This window comes from Antechinus flavipes, chromosome 6 (genome assembly GCF_016432865.1).
Source record: "Antechinus flavipes isolate AdamAnt ecotype Samford, QLD, Australia chromosome 6, AdamAnt_v2, whole genome shotgun sequence".
NCBI lineage: Eukaryota > Metazoa > Chordata > Mammalia > Dasyuromorphia > Dasyuridae > Antechinus > Antechinus flavipes.
In genome coordinates, this window is record NC_067403.1 from 15,314,444 (window position 1) to 15,339,097 (window position 24,654).

General features: G+C 39.6%; 1 protein-coding gene across 1 annotated transcript in view; it reads right to left on the bottom strand.

The window, feature by feature from the left end:
* Window positions 1-311: 311 nt before the first annotated feature.
* The window catches only part of LGI2 (leucine rich repeat LGI family member 2), a 40,358-nt gene continuing 16,015 nt past the window's right edge, over window positions 312-24,654 (bottom strand). The window contains exons 5-8 of the mRNA XM_051964852.1: window positions 21,914-21,985; window positions 21,024-21,193; window positions 14,069-14,233; window positions 312-6,320 (exon numbers count right to left, since the gene is read on the bottom strand). Coding sequence (XP_051820812.1) covers window positions 5,503-6,320; window positions 14,069-14,233; window positions 21,024-21,193; window positions 21,914-21,985 — 1,225 coding nt within the window. The 3' untranslated portion in view covers window positions 312-5,502. The remainder of the gene's footprint in view (window positions 6,321-14,068; window positions 14,234-21,023; window positions 21,194-21,913; window positions 21,986-24,654) is intronic.

Below are 24,654 nucleotides of genomic sequence, written 5' to 3' on the forward strand. Positions count from 1 at the left end.
ATATTCCATGCTGTTTTTTTTTTTAATATGACTCCACGATTCCTAATAAAAGAAAGACTTAGCTTCCAAGTTGGGTCATTGGCTGTTTAACTTTGGACAAATTATTTCCTCTCTCTAAGCCTCAGTTTCCTCATTTGTAGAATTAGGAGGTTACACTCAATGACGGCTAATAGCTCTCCCCACTCTAAACCAGTCGGGCCCTGCGGAAAGGAGGTGGACTTCAGTGGAACGGCTTGCCTTCTTTGTCACATCATCTCGGAGTGCGTCTTCCATTTTATATTCAATTAAACCAGGAAGCAAGACCAGATTAATCATGTGCTACTTTTTATTCATATTTTTAAGGGTACATGGATTTAAGAGGCAAATAATTCGTTGAATCTATTTACCAAAAAGAGCTAAATTTATACAACCTTAAAATGCATTCATTGTAGCCTGCATACTATAAAATGTACTTCCATATATAAACTACTGTTATTGTACCTAAGTTATGCATTTAAAACACATACAAAGTGTACCCAGCGGCCCGCCGGCCTATTTTATCACAGTCCCGATACATTCCTGATAGTCAAAGACACTGGGAGGGGATGCAGAGTTTATTACTAGAAAAATCGGATTATGCTCTAATAAGCCACAGAAACAGAGAAGGCTTTATCTCACCAACAGAAGGAAAAGCTAAATAGGCTTTCAGCTGGATTAGGAACTTCACGATGGGGACCGCCCGTGCCCACCGGCTCTTCTTGGTCTTACTTGGGCTGCTTTCTGCCTTGGGATGCTGCCTTCTGGCCCAGCTCTCTCCTGACGGTCTCCGGCAAAGGAAAACTTTTGATTCCCCCTCTTTCCCACCTTCTGCCTCCCACCTTCTCCAACTTCCCAGAGCTCCTCCTGGTCCCCATTCTCCTTAATGTCCTCCCACACTCTGCACCAGCAGGTTCCTTCCATTAGCGCCGCCATTTTTCTTTGTGCTGCTCCCCTGAAATCTCCAGTCAGCCATTGTCTAATGGAGGAATCATCTCTAGAAGCTGCCAGTGTGTGATTGTGTGTGTGTGTGAGTGTGAGTGAGTGGGGTGCTGATCTCACAACAGAAGTCAATTTCCCTCACTAATGTGATTTTCTTTAGAGGAGATGTAAATAAACTCCCCTCCTACAGACCTTCATTTCTCTTTCGTGATACCCACAGTGGAAGAAATTTCCATCGTGACTGCTCCTGGCAGCCAAATCTCTGCCATCCCACGCTGATTTCTTTCCTAAAAATAAACAGTCTCTCACTCTGCAGGAGAACACCACAGTGTCTTTTCCACTGCCCTATTCCCCAAGAGTGACGACAGCCTGGGAGCCATTATCCATCATCCTCAGTGCTCCCGAGTTTTTTTCCATGAAGCCCTTCCCATCTGCCTCGCATCCAGTGCCCCAGCAGCCTTGGCACTCGGGGCTTTCTTGCAAGAAGAAAGGCTCAGGCGGGGCAGGAAGGAGGCTCTTTAGAAGGTAGAAGGAACTTCTCCAAGACTTTGTCCCTGCCCGGCAACATTTCCCTCCCTGCATGTGGGGGCTTTGTTGAGGTTGCCAAGGTTCCAAAACAAAGACACAAAAAGGGCTCACAGGAGCAAGTCAGCCCTGGCCAGAATCCAGGGTCCAGGTCTCTCTGTCACTAATTGGCTTTGTGGCGGGAGCCAGATCCCTCTCCTTTCTGGACACTCATTTTAAAATGAAAGGATGGAAGAAGTGATCTCCAAAGGCGGAGGAGGGATGGGAAGATCAGCGAGTTCAATCCTCTCATTAGATAAATGACAAGAATTGAGGTCTCAACTTGGTAAGATCATAAAGGGTACCCTTATGTCTCTGGAAGACCTAGATTCGAATCCCACCTCAGTCACTTAGAAGCTGTATGACCCTGTGCCTCAGGAAACTGGACCTTCATTAAAAATAAAGGGATGGACGAGGTGATCTCCAAGGTATAGAAGATATGGGAAGATCATCAAGTTCAATCCCTTCATTTGGTAAATGACAAGAATGGAGGTCTCAAATGGGAAAGGGATTTATTTGCCCAAGATCACAAATGTCTCTGGACTTAGGAGTCAAAAGACCTGGATTCGAATCCCACCTCAGTCACAAATTATATGACCTTTTGCTTCAGTTTCCTCATCTGGAAAGTGGTTGAACCTTCTAGGTCTAAATTGATGATTCTATGAATTAATGATTCTAAGTCATCCTCGTTCTTTATGTTTCTTCACCTGTAAAACAGAGACAGCAATACCTGCCTCCATCTAAACTGAAAAAAACCAACCCATGATGAATATCAAATGAGACAAATTAAGTAAAAGAGCTCTGAAAAAGGAGGTGCTGTTGGAAAAGGCCTTATTATCTGTAGCCCCAGAGAACAATGATGCTGAAGAACTCAAGTGAATGGTTTTTAATCTGACATCTCTTTCCACCCTTGAGGTTTTCAAGACCATCTGGGCTTTAAGGGAGGTGGTCTAATCCCTCCTCCCCAGATGCACCAGAGTCTCAGAATAAGAAGCCAGGACCAAGAGAAAATTGAGGGACTGATGGGAGCAAAGAGAGGTCAGAGGTTCTGGCCACTAGCGATGCTGACCTCCAACACGTATGAGCTCCAATATTCCTCTGTTCTATCTTTAAAGATAGAGACTAAACAAATTATTTCCTCAAGGGGATCAATAAATCAGGGTCCATAGTATCCTGATTTCTTTAAAAAAACAACAACAAAAACCAGAAACAACCCTCTCCACAGTCCCCCAAGACCCAAACAAATGAATCGGGCTAAAAAGGAGTTTGCTTTTTGTATCTTCTATCACATTTTTAAAAGAATGATAATGATAATAACCGGCATTTATAGAACACTTTGGGGTCTGCAGAGCACTTTACACCTCGGCTCATTTAATCCTGTGAGCTAGGTGCTCTTATTCTCTCCATTTTACAGATAAGAAAATTGAGGCTGAGTTAAGTGACTTGCACAGGGTCACACAGCTAGGAAGTATCTTAGGCAGGATTTTGAACTCATCTCCCTCTTCCTGATTCCAAATCCAGCATTCTATCTACTGTTAAACCTAGATAACTTACACTAACATCCTAAATGTTAGGATGCTCACTAACATCCATCTGTTCTCAAAAAAAATCAGTATTTCTGTGCTTCCTGGTGATCCAGATTGTGTATAAAATGTAGACCCCTATTTCTCTGCTGTCAGAAAAGGACCTGGAAAATCAGTGACTGGAAATACTACTGTAAGGTCCCGCCTCTTCAGGTGTGTGTCCATCACTTGCGGCCAAAATACATAATCCTGGAGGGAATCGGGCTGGAGCATGAAGCCTTTTTTTTTTTTTTTTTTTTTAGCTTTGCCTGTGCTACTTGCCCAGTTTGCTACGTGAGTGCATTGAGTGGTGCCCAAAATTAGGAAGTGTCCACTAGCCGTCTCGGCAGGTCGTGAGAGAGCTGGAAGGTAGCCCAGGCGCTCCTACCTCCCAGGGTCAGGGGGCACGTGGAGACTCTGAAGCTTGCGTCAGCACTTCTGATAAAGCCCAGAAAATAAAACTCAAGCAGGAAAAAAAGAAATCGAAAATGTGCTTAGGGGAAAAAAACGAAAGCGGACTTCTTCCCATGCATTAATTTAGTGCTCGACTGGAAATAAATGTCAGAGTGGTAACACTTCTGGTTATATGTGGGCTGGTTCATTAGATCCACTCATCTTCTGGGCTGGAAACTCTTTGCCTGCAGTCTCCTAGTGCACCCAAGGGTGCTGCTAGAACATCATGGCATAACCCTCCTAAGGGTTGCTGCCTCCAGATCGCTCTGTTTATAGGCAGTAAACACTCATATTTGTAGCTGAGTCGCTATCCGCCCATGACTTGGCAAATGGACTTAAAAAACAAAACCCGGTGCGATAATATTGTGCTAACTTCACTGCTGGAACAGAGGTGGTTGGTTTCCCTTTATCTAGGTAGTCTTAAAAAATCTTGCCTGGTGTATTTCAAAGAAAACTAGAGTCACGAATGCAGGGTGTCCAATGAGAATCCTCCACGAGATGGGGGCCAGAGGACAGAACAGAAAAACTTCATCAGGAGTCCAAAAAAAAGGCTTATTTTGCTCGGGGACAACTTGGTCCTGTGAATCATGGAACTGGTCTCTGTGACTCAGCTCATCTGGCTCAATGTACAGTCCCTTGTGATAAGCCTAAGGGCCCTGGGCTCCCTTCCTCCCCCCTGCGCTGGAGATGGTACCGCCTCCGGGCACTCTCCAGCCCAGAAGCCGGTGGTGATCGTGGTCATTAAGCGTTGCCGTTGCTAAGCCAGGAAAGAACACTGCTCACCGAGGAGATCTGGGACGTTCACAGTCTAGCACCTGCAGCACCTTATGTCAGGGGCCAGTGGGGTGGAGAGAAGCAGAGAAGGTGAGTCAGCAGTTCACCGAGTTGCTAGCAACAGCATCCCCAAGCTCCAAGCAGAACTACAGAGGAGTGGGAGATATATGTGGGTTTGCATCCATATTATAGGTATATCGTGGGGAGGGGTAGAGAGAGCATGCAAAAATCAAATGACTGCCCGTGGCTCTCCAAGCAAGCCGCCCTTCACCAAAGATCCCTATGACTTAACATGATTTTCTACGGACTAATCTCTTCTAGAAAAAAAAAAATGATCAACAGCATGGATGGAGGAGCCCGCCCCCCAGGATTCAAGGGCCAAGCCTATGGCACCGTTCGCTCTTTGGCCTATCGGCTGGGTTCCCCAACAAACCCAAGCAGGGCAAACAGATAGTAGGACTTGGACAGTTTTCGCTCGCACAAACCCTTCTGGTCTCCGTCCGAGCCAATTCTGAAGCTCAAATGAAATGCAAAAGACCCTTAACGCTCTTGCCAAGTCTCTAACACATCACCGTTTAGCTTTTTGGTTCTTGAGTAGTAAACAAAACGATTTCAAATCCCGGAGAGTTACCATCCCTAGTATGTCACGTCGGTATGAATTAGAACACTATCCTGCATTTTATTCAAAGAAGGACAAAGGAAGACTGGACATCAATTTCAGGAAACCGAGTTGGCTCAAAATAGCTTTGCTGAGTGTTGACATTATAAAATTTTATACTAATCATCAGCAAATGTTTTTAGCTGACTTTTGCTGTAAGCGTTCTTACTGAAACAGTCACTAAGGTGGAATGAACAGTTCCCAAATTTTTCAGTTAGTTATCAGAGCTGTCCCACGTGATTCAATTTTCTCCTCCTTTATTTAAAAAAAAAATCGCCTTTCCTTTCTCGATGGGAAGAGTTAATGCTGATAGGCTGCAAGCTTTTCTCAATAATTACAGGCTTTCAAATGTCTTTTAAAATGAGAATGGGCATGTCATGCAGTTAGCCAAGTAAATGCAATCCCTGATTAAAATGTGAATTCTAGAAGTTCTGAAAACACCTAATGACTTTCCCAGTGAGAGCTGTGATACCGTTCTTCTCCTACTCTCTTAAGAGCCAATTTTAGTGTATGTGAAGCTCACTCCTTATGCCTTCACAGGCTCAGATCCACAATGATATGTTCAAATATTTGCGTCTTTCCTTTGAAGCTGGAGGCGAAAAAAAAATCTCGTCTGTCTGTGGATACGGCTGTGAACGAACGAGGCGCCTGCACGTAGATCTCCTTAAACTTTCTGAAGATCTGCTTCTCCTTATCCCACTGGTAAATCTGGGAGAAGGTATAGTCACTTCCCAGGGCTAGGTAATGGTTATCCTTAAAGGAAAAGGGCTGCAGGGTCATGGCCCCCCGGGACGGCAGAGCCTGGATCTCCACAAACTGCTTACTGTTCCACTTCATGACCCTGGAGTCCCCAATGAACCGTGTAAGGGAGATGTACAGGTTGTTCTGCATCCTGAAACTCTTCACGGCCAGTACATCCTCCATATTGGGAATGTCTCCGTGTGGGACAAACTTCTTAGAACTTTTATTCCACTGCAATATGATGGGGACCTGAGAGCGACTGGAGAGGATTAAGTGGGATTTTCCATCTATGTCAACAAACTCAGCATCTGTGTCCCTGAACCATTCGTGCAGAGATTGGTAAGAGTAGAATCCTTTGCTATTCCATTTATAAACGGTCGACAAACCGGCTTTAGAGCTATCTGCGATGACGAAGAACCTCTCGTCGTCGATCTGAAACAGCTCTATGTCGTTGGGCTTGGAAATCCGGGAGACTTCAATGTCCTGGAATTTGACAAACTTGGTCCAGCTCTCATCGTACTTGTATATGTGGGAGCCCCCAAAAAGCTGAGCCACCACCACAAAGACCTGGTCTTCGATGAGGATTGCCTTACATCCCACTATGGATTGACCTGTTCTCCGAGACAAAAGGGAAGGAAGGGTGTTAGTGTAGCTGCCGTCCAACTGCGTCGCTGAAGATGGCCGTAGAAATTATTTTTCTCGGGGAAAAAGAGCTCATTAGTAAAACATCAATTAAAATGACACAAAAGGTTTTCAGGTTGTTCCTTTGTCTTCTCTCATAAAAGATTGTGGCAGTGAAAAGCCTCAGCTATGTTTGGTACTGGATAGGAGGAAACACATAGGATTTGCTTTTGGTTGGAAAGAACCAGAAAGGGAAAAAAAGACCCAATGACTTTAGAGATAATTGAGACCTGAGTACAAGCCTCACCAGTCAAAGAAAATCAAAGTAGAAAATTATCTTACTTATCTTAATAAATAGAGAGAAAAATCCATCTTCCTGTCCCTCTGCCTCCCCCGAAATCTGCTCTTAATGCCTTTTTTTTAAACTCCTTTGGTCTTGACCATTGTCATGATTGCTGAATGGATGGATGGATGGCAAGAGATGACATATCTATGATACATTGAAAGTTTATAACTTCCAAAGGACTTTAGATATGCTCTCTCATTTGTGCCTCCCCTAAATCTGTGAGGTAATTATTATGGAATTCTTCACCCACTCTACAGATGAGGATGATGAAGGTATTAAGAAAAGTTAGTCCCTTTTTTATGTAGTCAGGCAAAGTTTGGAAATGTTAGAGGTGGGATTCAAAACTAAATCTCAATTATCTGGAAAGAGATCCAGCCCTTTTTCTAGTAATTGGGAATGAATGAGCGAGTGAGTGAAGAAATTATTTGAATTACTTATCAAACATTGACAACCTACAGCACCTCAGGATGACATATGAGATGATTTTCCAATAAAGACTTGGTGGCTGCCATCTACTCTGGGCCACCACAACCACCCCTACCTCCATCCCATCGGTACCTTCCCCTTCCAGACCTGTGTTTAGTAAGCAAAATAGCAGCTGTCTTCTGAAAAGTTGCTGACTTTTGATCTAGAAAATTCAATGAGTATGTTTTCCTCAGTTCCCTAAGTAATTTGGACAGAAGTGAGCTTTGTTCTTGGAAATTACAGGGATTCTTCCTTGACTTCTCCTTTTGGCTTTCCCCTGGAAGCTAGATCTGCTGCTGTGACTTCCTAGGAGCACTCCTCAGAAGTCATTTCTTTCACTTCACTTTGCTTCATCTTAATTCAACAGCCTGCTTGACCTAGGTCCCCATAGTGCAGAAGCAGCAGGGAGAAGTGCCGGACTCAGCTGATCAGAGGGACATCCTGAGCCAGCACTTAACCAAATGGAGAGCTGCTTTCCCCAGCTTCTCTCAGGAAAACACTAGCTTTGTGATGTCATCAGCAATCCCAGATACTTTCATTTTAAGGAAGGACTTCTCATCCATGTATTTGGTTTTTAAATATTTTTATACTTTTTGATAAATGTATTTCAATACAATTGGTTTCCTTTTACTGTGCATTTTATTTCATGTGCTAAAAAACATTATTCTAAGGAGGGGTCCATAAACTTGAACAGTTCGCCAAAAGAGTCTACAATACACACACACACACACACACACACACACACACACACCTGTTTTAAAATGTTTAATGAAAGAAGGAAAGAAATAGAACCACTAGCATCAGAAATCAGAAAAGGTAAAAATGTGTACAGATGTAGGGAAGGTAAACTGAATTAAAAAAAAAATCAGAATAGTTACCCCATTTATCCACTTAGCTTTGCTTTGGGTGAAGAGATTTGGACTGAGAATTCAGTTAACTAAATCCTATAATCCTCATTAGTATATTTCCTCTCTGCCTTTCTTAAAATCTCTCCTGCCAGTGGAAAGTTCTGGTATTATTCTGCAGAGGCTGATTGAGGGGTGGGGAAGGTTGAGGAGACAATAAGGAAGACGAACTTGAACGTCTCTTCAAAATAACTCATTTCAAAAACACGAACAAAATTGTCACCAACTTGATACGCAGAAAATGGGAACACCACACTGGCAGACAGAGTAATGAGGGCAGAGAAAGCACCATAGGTGAATAATGTCTAGGAATAACATGGACATTAGAAGGAAGTAAGGTCTGGGAAAGATGCAAATTTGCCCTGCTTCATTTGAGTTCTATGCAAAAGGACCCTGAGCTCTCTGTCAGAGTCACGGAAGCTCAGCTGAAGCTCCTGCTGTCAGCACATTAAGTTGGGGGTGAGAGTGGGGACTCTCCCACACAGCCAAGAATCAGCCCATAGTCATTGAGGTCCTCATCAAAACCAGCACAGCTCAGAGAAGAGAGACTGGCTTACTTTTATCTCCTTTGTTTTCAGCAACTTATTAGTTACTCTTTTTCTTTATTCATTTCTCATTGTCATCACTACTGTCGTTTTGTGTTTTATAGATCACAGTTTCTTTACAGGTAGAGAAGGTCACACTCTTTACCATCCATCATGTTGCCCCTATGACCCAGATGATACTTGAGCTCAGTGATATTTATAAAATATCCCAAGAGATGCAGATATTAAAGGAAAGTTCAGACTTTTCCCCCTTGCACTTGGGAAGGCAAGGCAGGACCCTGGACAGGGTCCTCTTGGACATTCCAAATCCTTCTCAAGTCTGAGCTATGGGACTTCCAGAGTAGGTTATATTCTTTTGAAAATCCAAGAGAACATCACATAAAGAAATTAATTATGAAGTATAATCCCTAAAAATAAGTGAAAATAAGAATTAACCATCTTACGGTCCCCTCCCAGATTCCTATGGAACACATAATAGCAGGAAAAAACTAAGGACTCACTAGGCAAAATGGCGAGGAACTGATTTCTTCTTCCTCCAGTAGGGAACAGCTACAATGGTACAAAGTGTACAGATTTTGCTTTACCAGAGGTGGCGAAGAAGGCCGGTAACGAGCAATGTAACGAATGCAAAATCTTCAGATGCCTACATGTTTAACAAAACTGCAAAGGAGGCAGTGACAACTTCTGGTCACTTGTCCCTACTGACTGTTCCTTTTCTTTGCTTTTTGCACTTTTAAAATGTATTAGTTTAAGTCCGTAGGACAGCCGGCTTCTCTCATTAGATCCACCTGCCCCGGAGTGTGCTGAATTTGCGTTTCCAGAAGGGAGCTGCTGTTTCCAGGAATGTGAGTTCAGCACTAAGAGACCAGATGGCCTGACAACAAACAGAGGAGCCTTATTTGAAATGGCATCTTTGGAGCATCAGGATGTGTCTCTTGCAGACCTCTCAATATTGTGAGATTAGGCTAATTAGCAGCCCTTCTTCCTGAGGGGGGAAAATGACATTCTCTAGGAGCCCTGATGGCCCTGCATCTGCTACAAAGCCAGTTCATTCCTGAGAAATTCCTAGGAGTCTCCCATCCTGAAACGCTAGCAAGAAAGGGTTCTAATTGGAACTGGGAGGTCCTGCTACTTCCCTAAGAGAAATGTGTAAAATGAGGGCGTTGGACTAGGTCATCTCTAAGCTCCAATATGACATCTCTCCTTGGATGTCACACCAGCACTTCTAACTCAACTTATGCCAAACCAAGTTTATTGTATTTCTCTGGAAACCTTTTCTTCCTATGACTTCACATTTTCTGCCTCTCATAACCACTGTTCAGCCCCAAACTTTGTTGTTATCTTTGAGTCTTCTCTCTCCCTCACCACCTTATTGGCTAGAGTGGTGGTCCAGTAAATTATCCATCCCTGGAGAGCCTTCTTTCATAAAAGCTCTCTAATTCACTCCCTCTATATTCTCATCATCATCCCCCTGCTATAGCCATATCACCCTTACCCAAACTACCCAACTTCTTTTCTGAAACAAATATGATACTGATACATAAACTAGGAAGAGTCAAAACAGAAAAAGAAAATTGTCAACTGCAGAATCCTAAGAAATCTTCCTGACTCTATTTTCTGTCTCTCTTTCTAATAGGACCTTACTATTATTGAAAGAACCATCTTTTTAATAAATAATTCTATGCATATCACTCCTTTCCTAGAGGAAAAAAAACTTTAGTGGTTTCTTATGGTCTTCCAGGTAAAGTTCAAATTTCTCTGCCTGCTCTTCAAAGATAATCACCATCTAGTCCGATTCTGAGTTTTCATTTTTATCTTTTGCTACTTCATTCCTTTAACTTATGTTCTAACCAAACTATTGTTCCTTGAACATGCCCTGAACTTCTTTCTTCATGGTATCCTCACTCACACAGCTCCTTACACTTAATATAGCCTTCTCTTGCTTATGCAGTCCCTCCCTTGTAGAGAATCCCTCTATTGTAGCAATAGAGCTAGATTCAGGAAAATTTGAGTTCCAACCCAACCTCATACACTTATCAGCTGTATAACTCAGGACAAATGACCTAACCTTTGTCTGCCTCGATTTCCTCATTTGTAAAATGGAGCTATGAATAGCAGCTACCTTTTACAGTTATTGTGAGCATAAAATGAGATATTTGTAAATGGTTTTACAAATCTTAAAATACTATATAAATGTTAGCTACTATTATTATTTACTTTTATATCCTTTAAAATCCACCTCAAATACGAAGTCTTCCCTGAAGCTGTTTCCCTCCACTTATCTACCTTGCAAGGTTGTGACGAAGATAAAATGAGATATTTATAAAGTGCTTAGTCCAGTGCCTGGCACATAGTAGGGGCTATATTATTGTTTATTCTCTTCCCCTTCCTTCTTCTCCTTTCAGTACTTGGCCCTCACATAACACCCTTTCTTTAATGAACTTAGAATGTGTTCTTTTGAAGTACAATTATCTGTGGTTTTGTCCTATTCCCTCATAAGATGATAAACTTCATGAGGGCAGGGAACATTTTCTCTTGGAACTAGCATAACATACTTAATGTTGGTTGAAGTAAATGGACATTCAACTCTACGATTCTGTAATTTTTATGAATTTCCCCTCATAGGAAAAATAGTCTATATTTCTTTGCCTCTTCATAGTATTAATGTTAGTAGCAATGTTCTTACCAATCAAGAAAGGTCATAAAATATAGCCATTGGACACCATCCTGCTAATAAGAAAAAAACAAAACAAGGAGTCTACTCGATTTTAAGAGAAACAGGGCATCCATTTCCCATTGGGAATACCGGCCGAGATGAACTAGCAAATCTGGCTCCAGGGGCCTGAATGTTGTGATCAGCTTATTCCTCTCTTACAACTAAGAGCCTGGCCTGTAATCGCTGAAGCCCAAAGAAATGTCCAAGTTACTTAATTAGTCCCAATAGATCAGACGCTGAGAGTTTTCATTCCAGGTCTGCTCCTCATAAGCTGTATTGTAGTAACCAACTCTGGGGCTCAGTTTCTTTATCTCTAAAATGAATTTAATACTATTTATACTACATTTTTATATAGTCATTGAGAGGAAAGAGCTTTGTAAATCACAGGTCAGATTTCCCAAAATCAATTGTTCTAAGTATTTTGGCACACTGAGTTTTACTGCATTAAATGCATCTTGAAACTAAGGGACTTGGACCAGAATTTTTTTTTATTTTGTGGATATGTGTGTATATGAAGATTTACACATTACACACACACACACACACACACACACACACATTCCTCTGATTGAAACCATTTTTAAAAGATGAATCATTTACCAAGATTACCCAGGAAAGCCAGTGCCAAATAACATAACTTTGTGATTTAAAAAAAAAAATCTTTTTAAACAAAGTATCTGTCAAATGGAAAATGTATGGCAGAACCAATTATAGCATGAGAATGTAATAGAATATTATTGTGTCAAAAGAACAATGATTATAAGAGATTCAGAAAAATACAAGAATTGTATAAAGGAATAAAATGAAGACTTGAGAGAACAATCTGTACAATGATTGTGATCATGCATATGAAACTCATAAAAGGCAGTTGAGCTCAGCTAACCTTTCCAGAAAATAAATGATTAAATGTGTATTACATATGTACATAAAAATATATACATGTTTGTATATACACACATGCATGTATGTATTCTCTCCTCTTGGTGAGAAGTAGGGGGAGGGAGGCTACAGGCATGAAATGCTGGATATAACATCATATGGAGTCATTTTATTAACTTTGCACAACTCTTCTTTATTGCAAAGGCAGGTTTTGTGTGTGTGTGTGAGAGAGAGAGAAAGAGAGAGACACAGAGAGAGACAGAAAGACAGAGAGAGAGAGAGAGAGAGAGAGAGAGAGAGAGAGAGAGAGAGAGAGAGAGAGAGAGAGAAGAGGAGGGGAAGGGAGGATACTGAGAAATGACTGATGTAAATGAAGACATTAAAAATAGTCCATGTAGAAGCAGCTGCTTGAATAGAATAATCTTGCCCAGTCTATCCTTCTTTACTACAGCAAATAGCCTCAAGGTATACTTATCTAAAATTAGATAATTAGTTTTTTAAAAAATATTTTACTTCATAAACAGGGATCTTAAATACAATTAATGAGGTAATAGAACCCAGTATTATAATATAACAATAACAGTAATGGAATCATAGATCTACTGCTGAAAAGAACTTCAGAAACCATTTAGTCTCACCTCTCTATATCATAATAACTAGCATTTATGAAAATTTGCAAAGAGTTTCATATATGTATGTTTATCTATATATATGCATGGACATAGACACATATATAATCATCTTTGATCTTCACAATAATCCTATGATATATATGACTATTATTAATCCCATTTTATGCCCAATGTCACATGGCTAGTGTCTAAAGCAGAATTCCCATTCAAGTCTTGCTGGGTCCAGGACCAACAGTCTACCTAACACCTAAAAAACTAAACTTAAATATCCCAATTAGAAAGGTTAGTCTCCATGGGTTTCAAATGTGTTATACATAAATCATATCCCTACATCATTCATGCCTACTATTAGTTAGCTCAGTTGGCTAGAAACTTATGCTATGGACTCCAATCCCCATGGAGGTTAGTTGACTTCATTCCATTATATAACCAAAGATATAGAACCCTAGCTAATTTTCCCCTAGACAAAAAGGAGAGGAGAATGAATGAACAGACCAAAGCAAATCCATCACACAACTTAGAAAACAACCCTTAAACATGCTCTATTGATGGGAAGTCTCTAAACTTACCTTTACAAGAGAGAAACCTTTTAATGGTCTTCAAAATTCAAAGTTACATGGATTTGGTTGCTTCAAAAAATTGGGGGGGAGTATAAACTATCTTGGGGAATGGGAAAAATTAAGTCCATTCACTTTAGGGAGAGTGATGGTATGAAGAAATCTCATTTCTCATGACTGTTAAATAATTAACTTTACATATAGCATATGCTCGTGCTGTTTCAAAATCATTGTGGCCTTTTAAGAAGCTAGCATACCAAATCATTCACCCAAATTCAACTTGAAGGGTCTAATTGCAATCAGCTGAGCACAGTGATATCACCACAAGCGACGCAAAGAAGAAAACCAAAAAGACGGTTAGACAGAAATTTGTTCAATTCAGGAGAGGGGACTCCTCTGAAGAGAGGTGCTGTCCAAACAAGACAGAATCCCCATTGCGGTCTTCTCTATCCCCCCCCCAACCGCTCCCACCTCATCTGATGAGAATCACCAGAAAATAATTTCATCATTGCAGGTAGAAAGACACAGAACAGAAGCAAGAGGGAAAATGCGTGTTGTGCTTGCACCGGGAGGCTTTTACAAGGTCTAGCATCCCAGATTTCCTTTTGTGACAGAGTACATTTCAGAATTCTTTCATTGACCTTAAACCACGCTGAATACTGGGAGATAAAACCGATTAGGATATAAACGTACCTGTAATATTGTCATAGCTTCGGAAATTCATTTCAATGTGATCCCACTCTAAGACCATACAGTTTTCCATACTCGGCTGGGCAATGGCCACAAAAACATCATTCTTAGAGTTGAATGTATCCACAGAAACAGACTGGTAGGGCAAAGTCTGATGCACCACAAAATCTAAAACCAGAAAGTTTTTTTAAATGACTATAAAAATCACCTGCCGGAAGTACCCACAAATTACTTATCTCCTACCTCATTTATCAATAATATTTCCAGACTGGGGAGGGAGAGGCAAGGAAAAGAGAACATGTTTAGACTCACTAAAACATCCAAATATAATTCACCGTGGGGGATTCTGGGAAAGATTATGGTTGGCCCGGGATTTGCAGTCTATATGACTGCTACTATTAAGTTTCCCTCCAGGTGAGCGGCTTCAGAAGGAAGTTAAGGGATTTCAAATCTTTCTAATAAAATTGGCAGGAACAGCTTTTGAAGTTGTGGGAAAGAGACTGTATGCCGTAGAGGCCGCATGTCAAAAACCCAAGCTGAGAAGTTGATGTAAACCTTGAGCACTGTGTCAGCTTCGCAACGCGAGGCCTTCAGAGTTGGAAATGGAAGTACGTCCTGGAGCCTTAGGTGCAGTCTATTGTTTTTGCTCAACAGAAGCATTTCTGTGAAGTCAAAAACTAAGAAAGGCAGCCTGACATACCTGTTCTCTCAGATCTTGGACTTCTGATGGAAAAACGGTGGCTAATTAGTGAAAACAAAGCACAGAAAATACTGAAAAGGGAGACTGCCAAGATTGGGCTGGAAAACCTGACTTGTCTTGTAAGAATCAGGCAACAGTAGTGACTATGGAGTCTCAGTGGTATCTCTTGTCAATTTAGGTTCCTTCAAGAGCAGTGATAGTGACTTGCAGATTAATTTATGATGAGGAGTGGAGAAATAGCCCAAATTTGCTTTCTTACTGAATCCCTAATTCTAAAGAGAAATTGGGGGGGAGGGGGTGTTATTATGGGATTTGGGTAGCCACAGATGATTATTTCTCATCAGCATCTTATTAACAAATTCTTTATTTTCAATACATTTGGTGGCAGCTCAGTGTTCCTCCCTGTATCACTCAACAAAAGATCCCTAACAAAGCACTCACAGGCTGGTCTGCCAAACAGTGTGATGATTTTCTAAGTGATGCTGGATAGTAGTTATATGGCCTAGAGAAATCTGAAGCTGAAAAAAATCTCCAAAGAATCATCAAATAATAAATAACCTGTGACCAAGGATTAGCCGACAAAGTAAGTGGACAAATTTTACCCAGATGCTCTCAGGGAATAAGGATTAGAACCTACGATCTCATTTATTTAAGAAATTCCCAGGTGAGGAAACTCCCTTTAAAGATGCAGGTTAGTTTCTCTTCAACCTTAGGGCTTGGAGAATTATCCCAGGCACTAATGACCTGTCCAATGTCAGGCAGCCAATTAGTATCAGAGATGGAACTTGAATCCAGGGTTTCTTGGATTTTAAAGCTAGTTCTCTGTCCATTATACTGCACTGTGCTCCTGCCGTCTCCAAGGCAATGTTGGCTAACTTTTAAGCACTGTCAATTAATGGCATAATGGTAAGAGATTTATGTCAGGAATCGGGCTCATCTCCCACATTCTTCCATAAATCAAAATTGTATTGATTTTCTAAGATCTAGCACAAGAGCCACATCTTCCACAAAGCTTTCTGTGACCTCCCCCAATACAAACATTCCCCCTCTTCTACACTGCTGGCAATTACTATCTATACAATTTGTTAAGCATGTGTTATATATGCTCTTTGTTTCAAGCTATTACTAACTTATACATTTGTGTCTTATCTCCTTCAGCAGATAGGGAAAAATTTGAAGACATGACCCAGCTTTATGATTTTTTATTCTACATGCTGCTCTTGCACACAGAGGGTATTCGATAAATGCTTGTTAATTTTTTGTTGTTTGGATTGCCTCATTAAAGTCACTTCAGTTCATAAGTGGCAAGCTAGAGGGAAGAGTTTTCTAAGGAGAAGTGGGAATTTGGAGGGAGAGAGAGGGGAAGAGAATGAAGGGGAAAGAAGAGAAGAGAAGAAAAGAGAAACAGAGATAGACAGAAACAGAAAGAGACAGAAAGACAGAATGAGGGATTGCACATGACCAAGACAAAGATGAAATAAGTGAGATATAGAAAACAAGGGAGGAATTAACTAAATAAGACAAGAACTATTGAAGAAGGAAGGAAATGGGAAATAAGCACTTGAAGAAATATAGTTGGATTATTCAAAGAACGAGTTTCAGGCAGGAAGCAGAGGTAAGGGATGGAAAGAGCAAGAGAGGAAGGTGAAATAGATAAGAAGTGAGGGTATAAGTGTAAGAAAGGGTGATCACTTCACAGGTCACCTCCTCTGTTTCAGTCACAATTAAACTCATGCTCTGCCGGAAGTGATAACTTGAAAATCCTAGTCCTGTTGGCCAATCAGACCTTTTGAGTGTATGAACAACACCTTTTTCCTTTGTATTCTCCATATTCCTAGTGCTAGGCTTCCAAGGATACAACAAATCAGTAAACCAGGTTTTAGGCTTTTATGTGCCCATTTGGGTTTTCTTGACAGAGATGCAAGATGGTTTGCTGTTTCCTTCTCCAGCTCATTTAACAGATAAGAAAACTGAGGCAAAGTTAAGTGACTTGTCTAGGGTCACACAGCCAGTAAATGTCTGAGATCAGATTTGAACTCGGGAAGATGAATCTTCTTGATTCCAAGTCCACTACTCTATCCCCTATGGCGCCACCTAGCCACTCACTCAATAAGTACTTGTTAACTTAATGGAATATTGACTCTTTCTGGCACAGAATTTCTCAGTAAAAGTTGGGAACCTCGTAGGGAAAAAAAAAAAATCTAATAGATGCTCCTGTCATCATTTTAGTCAGCTGAAAGCTGTGACTGTCAGTAAGCCCCAGCTGAATGAATTGATGAAGGCAGAGAAGCCATAGCTTGAGTAGAAAGGATATTGCTTCCATCCATGATAGACAGGATTTGATTGGGATGGTCTAGGCACAGGAAGTGGGAAGAAACAAAAAGGAATCGGGATGACGATAGAGTAACTCATCTGTCAACAAAAAAGAAGACACTAATAAAAATTTAAAGTTCAGATAATTAGGCTTTGCTAAAGCCTGTTCAGCACTGAGTAAAATTAAGCTCTCTCAACCTGGGTCCATCCTGCTTTTGCTGACAGGTTTTATGGAGAAGAAAAAAGAGGACCTTGCCAATTTTCTTATAAATATAAAGATGACAGATGAAACTGGGAGAAGGAGGGGGATTTGGTAAACAGTTCCATGTTCACTGCTCTACGGATGTGTAGAAGGCTACAAAAAATGCAGCTGTGTTCTTTTAATTACAAAAGCTATGACTTTCAACTTTCCTTATTGGGTTTCCTGTTTTCTAAGTATAATCCAAATCTGCCAAGAGAATCAAACAAATCCCTGCTCACTCATAACTCAAGACTCTTCCTGGTTCACATTAGTCTCCTAACTGCACTCTTAATTCTCAGACACATTAACGTTCCATTAAATATGTGGTTCTTTTAAATTGTCAGGTTTTGTCATTCAGCAGCAGTTTTCGTCTTTAAACAGTCATGAAACGAGAAGTTATAACTGCAAAAAGAGGAAGATCATTTTGAAAAAACAAATTCTAGAAACTCTCTCCTCTACTAGTCCCATTCCGCCCTCCTGTCGGTGAATCCTTTTGGTAAAAGTGTTTGCATATATTTTATATATACTGAAGATCTGGCATAAGGAAATCAGTTAATGGCTGGAACTGTGAGTCTAATTCTTAATGAGAGACATTTAGACAAAAAGGAAGGATGAAAGGAAAAGGTGTGTGGGGGATTGGAGGCATTTACATAAAATCCCTCATTTACCATTAAATAGCAGTTAGCAGAAGCATACTCATCCTGAACGCTCTCAAAGACTGCATATATTGGCGTGACATCAACTCATAAGTGATAAAGTATTAATAGGCCTCTGGAGTCAGAGCTGCTGCTTCTGTTCTTGTTGGATCGAGTTCATGATGTCAGTGGGACTGTTACAATTTAAATCTACCTCCCATTGGAATCAACAGAATTTCCACGTGACTATTTCGAGCACATTTACTAAATAAATTAGAAATGATATAGATCGGATTGGGAGAGAAAGTACACATTAATGCATCACTTCTGTTTGCATTTTCATTAGCCCCGGAAATGAAGGAGACAACAAATCAGGATGTAAAATTCACTCCTGCAAAGAAATCTGGCCACCTTATCTTACACAGCTAATACTGTAAGAAACTAAAATTAGCTTGAAACTGGGGGTGGGAGGTAGGGCAAAAGGAGCTGTGAGCTCACTATGCATGGCTGAAGCTTCCCAGCGGTGACTTGTGATGTTAATGGCTTCTGTAGCTTTCCTATACTACAAAAGAAACAACAGCCTGCTTCCCTTCCACAGATGGAGGGATGATGTGTTTAGATGCTCCGTTTCTGAAAGCATCACTTGGCAAGAAAATGACATCCTACCAAAGAGAATCCTTTCCAAATTCTTAACATGGGCTCTAGCTTTGGACTCTCTGGTTTTCTTAGTATTGTTCCTCGAGATAGCTTCTCCTGGAACCTTTATTCGAGCAACAGAGGGGGCAAAGTAGGGTCTGAGCAAAGAAGAGAGCCAGTAAGTCATAATTTCTTGACCTAGTTTTTCACAATGCAGTGTTTCTATAGTCTGGGCAGGTCATAATTTTTCTGTGCCAGTTTCACTGCGAGGGAAAAAACTTAAAACTAGGTGATTGGTTCTTGTTACAGGAGGGAAAATAGCAAAGCTGGAAATGACTATTTTTTTCCCTTTATGGGGAAGTTTTATGATAACCTGGTCTCAAAGCCAGTCAGGTGCTACCTAATTCATGTTCACTAATGAAAAGTCAATGATTGTGCAGGATTTAAAGCCCATTATCAGGTCTCTGTAAACCTGCATACTTCAGATTTAGGGCAGAATTCAGGTGTTGACCACTTTGGATCAAGCCACCTCTTCTTTCCCGCATCATTTCAATGATTATCACCATCATTTATATAGCTCCTACTAAGTACCAGGCACTATGTAAATATTATCTCATTTGCTTCTCACATAAATTCTAAAATTCTCCAAAAAGCACTAAAAGAGAAGTGTTATTATCCCCATTTTATAGTAGAGGAAAATGAGATTAACAGAGGTTAAGTGACTTGCAAAAGTTGACATGACTAGTAAATGGCCAAAGGCAGATTTGAATTCAGATCCTGTTTGAATTTCATGGTGTTCTCTGGCAGGAATCTCCCCTATATAGAGTCTTTTCAAGTACCCAGATCTCCCTATGCCCCAAGGAATCAGGAAGACATCACCCTTCCAAGCTATTAGAGAGAGAGAGAGAACATTAGAATCCTAATGTTCTAAAGTTGACAAGGTGTTCATATTCCAGCATATATTGAGAGAAAGAGGAGTAAAGAGGGAGAAGGGATGGGGTGAAAGAGGCCAAATTAATTACTTAGAGTATGTCTCTGCACTTAAGGGGAGATGGAGAAAGGAGATCAGGCAAAAGGTCCAGTGGGATGAGAATGAAGGGACTGGGAAGCTAGAGTAAATATCAGTGGTCGATAGATTTCTGATAGATAATCGCCTCCCTAATAGTTGGCAAAGGATTAAAGCCCAATGACATTGAATCTCAAAAGATCTAGGCAAACAAAAAAGTCTCCATCAAGACAGAGAATGACAATGAGATGGTGACAGAATTTCAGTGACTTCCTGAAATTTCAGGTTTTCTATTAGACCAAGACATTGCTTGCATGGCCACCTACTTACAAAGGCTAAATTCAAAAAAGATCATTTTCACTTTGTGGCTGGTTGTTTTTTTTTTTTTTCCCATTAAATGGACATTTGAATGAAATAACAAATGCAGGGAACATGGTACAGTGGGAAAAGCTCTGATGCGATATGAATCCAGAAAATGGGTTCAAGTACCATCTCTGCCACTGCCTATATAAACTTGGACAAATCCCTTCACTTTCTCTGAGCCTCAGTCTCCTCCCATATAATTTCCAGATGATCTCCAGGGATGTCTCCCAGTTCCAACATTCTGTTGAATGTTTTTGGCTCTCACTACCTATTTCACTTTTTTCCCTTGAATTTGCATTCTTCCTTCTCCCGGCTTCTCCTTTAGCATGCCCTGGAGCTTTGGAGATATCAACTATCAGTCTGAATGCTTCTTTTTATATATTTGGTTAGTGACTTTCATACCATTCCTTTATTGATTCACTTTATCTTTAAAGCTTGCTTTAAAGGAGGCAAAAACTCAGATCTTTTCATCTTGAAGACATATAACTGATATTATGTTGTGTTACTCCATGCAGTTAATATTTTAATTCTGTTATCTGACAACCTTCAAAAAAACATAAACTGGAACTTTGAGGTTATATTCAGGATATTACTTTTGGGAAGGGGAAATCAAATTGTCACCCAAAAAATTTCCCCCCCCACAAATGTACAAACACTCATTGTTGATCCGCTTTTCTATTTTGATACTAATTGCAATTTACCTAACCATATCCTTTCATAAGGAGCTGCCTGATTGATTTATTGCGTTAAAGGGCTGACTAATGAAATAGGAATCCTAGGGCAGATCATGATTAAACCTAGTGGAATTTTAATCCCCTAGCTTTTAAAATATTCTTTTAGAAGAAAAATTCACCTCCAATTCTTTTTCCTTACCCTACTGTGTTAACTTTGTCAAGAATTGTGAAATTTTCCTAAAATGGTTTTAATAATAGAACATCTCCCCTTTTTTTGAAGCTTCGGTTCCACTCCCCATAGACATTCTAGCAGAGAATAAAAAATGAAATGGTTCTAAATATGAATCTTCAATTATTTATGGTGTGGTTAAAAAGATACATTCTGAATACCTGTAGTGGTGCATTCATAATCAAAACTGGCCACATCATTTAACTTCTTTTCCTGATATTCTGGTGGACCAATACACAGGACATCAGAAACAGTAGAATTTGTCATCTTTAACCACAAATACAACCACTTGGCTTTGCAGTCACACTCAAATTTATTGCCCCTTAAATCTCTAAAAAAACACACAGAAATAGACATGTTTGAAATGGTTGGTAGTAATGCAAAACAGTAGCACTGTTAGTACCCTAAGATATTTAATTCCCCAAGAATCTGGCTTTTGAAATTTCCCAATCATTGCAACCTATTTCTTTTTTTTACTTGTCACAACGACTTTATTTAAAGGATTTCTGAGCTCAGGACTTTAGCTTTACGGTAAAGAGAGAGAGCACTTGTGGCTCACTGAAAAATTCTATAGGGATGTTGTATCACCTTCTCTTTAAATACTATTAAAATCATCACCGTTCCATGCAAAACAAGTTTGGTAAAAAGAATCTTATTGACACAAATCCTCACCTATTCAAACAGGATGGAACAGGGAAATATTTCACAAGTACAACTGAAACACTGAGTTGTTTAAAACAAGTCTGGCCAAAAACAAAAACTGACAAATAACATAAAATAAGTAATAGCCAATAGCCATAGGGATGGAGGGGGCGGTTAGAGTAGAAGGGCCCATCTTTAGGATCTAACTTAATCTTAATAAAAAATGCATTTGAAAATTACAAAAACTAACAAAATGTACACGATATACAGACAAATAACACAATATACTCTAGCTTCATCACAGAGCTCAGCAAGAATGCAAACAATAGGGGGGAAGGGGAAACATATAAAGTCCACAATTAACTGGGCCATAATGGCAAGCAAATATAATGTGGTTTGCATTACTTACAGTTCAATCAGTGAATCTAAATCACTGAAGACATCCCTTGGAAGTGTTTTTATGTGGTTATTGGCCAAAGAACTGGAAGAAGAAAGTAACATTTCAACATGGTTATTAACTTTATTCCTCTTCATTCTAAAGTCACTTAAATAAAGCTAATGATGTAAAATAAAAACCTAATGCCTTCAACTCAGAAGTACTCAACTTTGTCAGAGGATGCTGGAGTTAGGAAATTAGTTACAAAGAGAAAAAGCATTACTGCTCAGACTGTAATTTGAGGTCTGGATTCTTGGGACTATAATTCACAATTATATGACAATATAGGATTGCAATCATTAAGCAATATCTGCCTCTTTTATTCAAGAACAATTTATAAAGTATTTCATCTGTTTAAAAAATCCTCATCGATAGAGTGAGAGGCTAGAGTAGATAATCTCTAAGGTCCTTTCCAACACTGATATTTTATGCTTATATATGACATCATTCCTTCTTTCAAGGGATTCTACATGATCCATCAATGATCATTTTTAATACCCGAAGAATAAATACAAGAAAGCGCTTTGAGAAAGGACTCCATAAAGTACATGGTTACAAAATCACTTTTATGTCTTGGTTTCTAAGGTTTGTATGTATAAAGAAACTTCAAAGGCCCTGGGCTCTTCAGAGGGTAGCCTCTTGTAGGCAGTTATTTTCTCATTAACATCAAAAATTGATTTTTAGCACAGAAATAGGAGAATCTGGGAAGCTATACGGTGCTTTTATTAACCCAAGCTTCTCTCCGAATCAAAAATTGATCTTTTTAATACCAAAAAGTAAGTCCTCCTTTAAGGCTAGAGGACCACAAATAATCTTTGAAGAATCAAACTGGGTGGGATTCAAAGAACAATGGGAAAAAAATAGTTGATCACAGAACATAACCAACAATGGTTTGTAGGCAAGAAGGGATCTCATATAAAAGACATCCAGTCATTCCATAACTGGAAAAGGAAATGAGTCAGTCATGTAGTGAGAGGGAAATACCCATATGGATAGCCTGGGGACTGTACTACTATCTATGTGAAGGCATAAAGAGCACCACCACCCATCCATTCAGAATACTTGGTGGACCCTTTACTAAGGATCTATGGGAGGGCATGGGAAAAAGTCAATCAGAACAGAAAAGTGTGAAGGGATAGATAGGTTAGAGAATCCACATTGGTAGGATTATGGAACCTTTGAAAAACTGAAGTAACTAAGCAGATGGATACCTTTTCTATTTCAATTCATGGTTGGGGGAGGGAAGTTTTTCTAAGTATCTCCTCTTACTACTCTGCTAAGAAAAGGGGGCATTCGTGAAGGTGGAGCACTTCATATACTGTCAGATTTTAAAGATATTTATTATTTTGCTGATTTTTTTCTCCCCCTTTTTTATTTTATTTTATTTTTAAAAATATGTTATATAAAATAGCTCTCTGAAATGGGGGTGAGTTTTTATATTACCTAAATTTCTCCCTATATCTCTGCATCTTTCTAGGGACATAAGATAAAATTCAGGCAATGTAAAAAACAAAAGATACCAATAAAAGTTCATTCTAAAAACACTTTCTAAACTATGCTAATGTATTCACTGTAGGGGGGGGGGGGCTATGAATCGATCCAAACTTTCAGGGAGAAATGAAACTATGAAAAAAGTTACTAACTGTTCATATTTGGTAAACCCTCTACTGGAGTTATACCTCAAGAAAGTCATTAACAATAAGAAAAGATCCAAATATTCATAGCAGCACTATTTGTTAATAGCAAAAAAAAAAAAAAAGTAATAATAAAAAGGCAAGAAACAAATCATGAATATAACTATTAGAGGCTAGCTGAACCAAGACTCTTTGAATGTAATGGGATAATATTGTGCTTTGGGGAATAAGAAATACATAAAAGTCAATGAAATGTGAGAAGCCTTGGATGAAGGGACTAGAGAAAACAAAGCCAGATATGGAATGACAACATTGTAAACGAAAATCCAATGACCACAAAACTCAGGATGAACAATGGATGATGTTTGGACCAAATTATTAAAGCTGGAGGACTTGTCCTTCCTTTCTGCTAAGCATAAATTACAAACATGGAAATCCACATATGCTGTCAAATGAAATCATTCTTTTTAGGTGGTTTCCACTCAATATTTTTCAAGGAATGGGATGGGGGGTGTTGTTCATTGGTTTACTAGAACATAGCTACTGTATTAAAATCAAAAGTACCACAATTTTAAAATCATAAACAAATTCAATAAAAATTTTATTTCACCTTCCAACCTGAATAAATAGCCATTGCTGACTCTTTTTCTTGTGATTCAGGATCTCTAAGAACCTTAGAATCACTAAAAACTGCAGTATAGGTTTATCAGTATAGAAAATTTAGTGTGATAAACTTGACTTCTTTCACCAATGAGGCGATTCAAGGCAATTGCAACAGACTTATGGAAAGTGCCATCCACATCCAGAGAGAGAACTATGGGGACTGAATGTGGATCAAAGGTAGTACTTTCACCATTTTTTTGTTGTTTTGTTTGTTTGCTTGTTTTTTGTCTTTTTTGTGTTTTCCCCTTTGATATGATTTTTCTTGTACAGCATGACAAATATGGAAATATATTTAGAAGAATTGCACATGTTATTTCAGTTCGTTTGCTATCTTTGGTGGAGGAGAGGGGGGGAAATTGGAATACAAGGTTTTGTAAACATGAATGTTGAAAATTTTATTTGCATGTATTTGTAAAA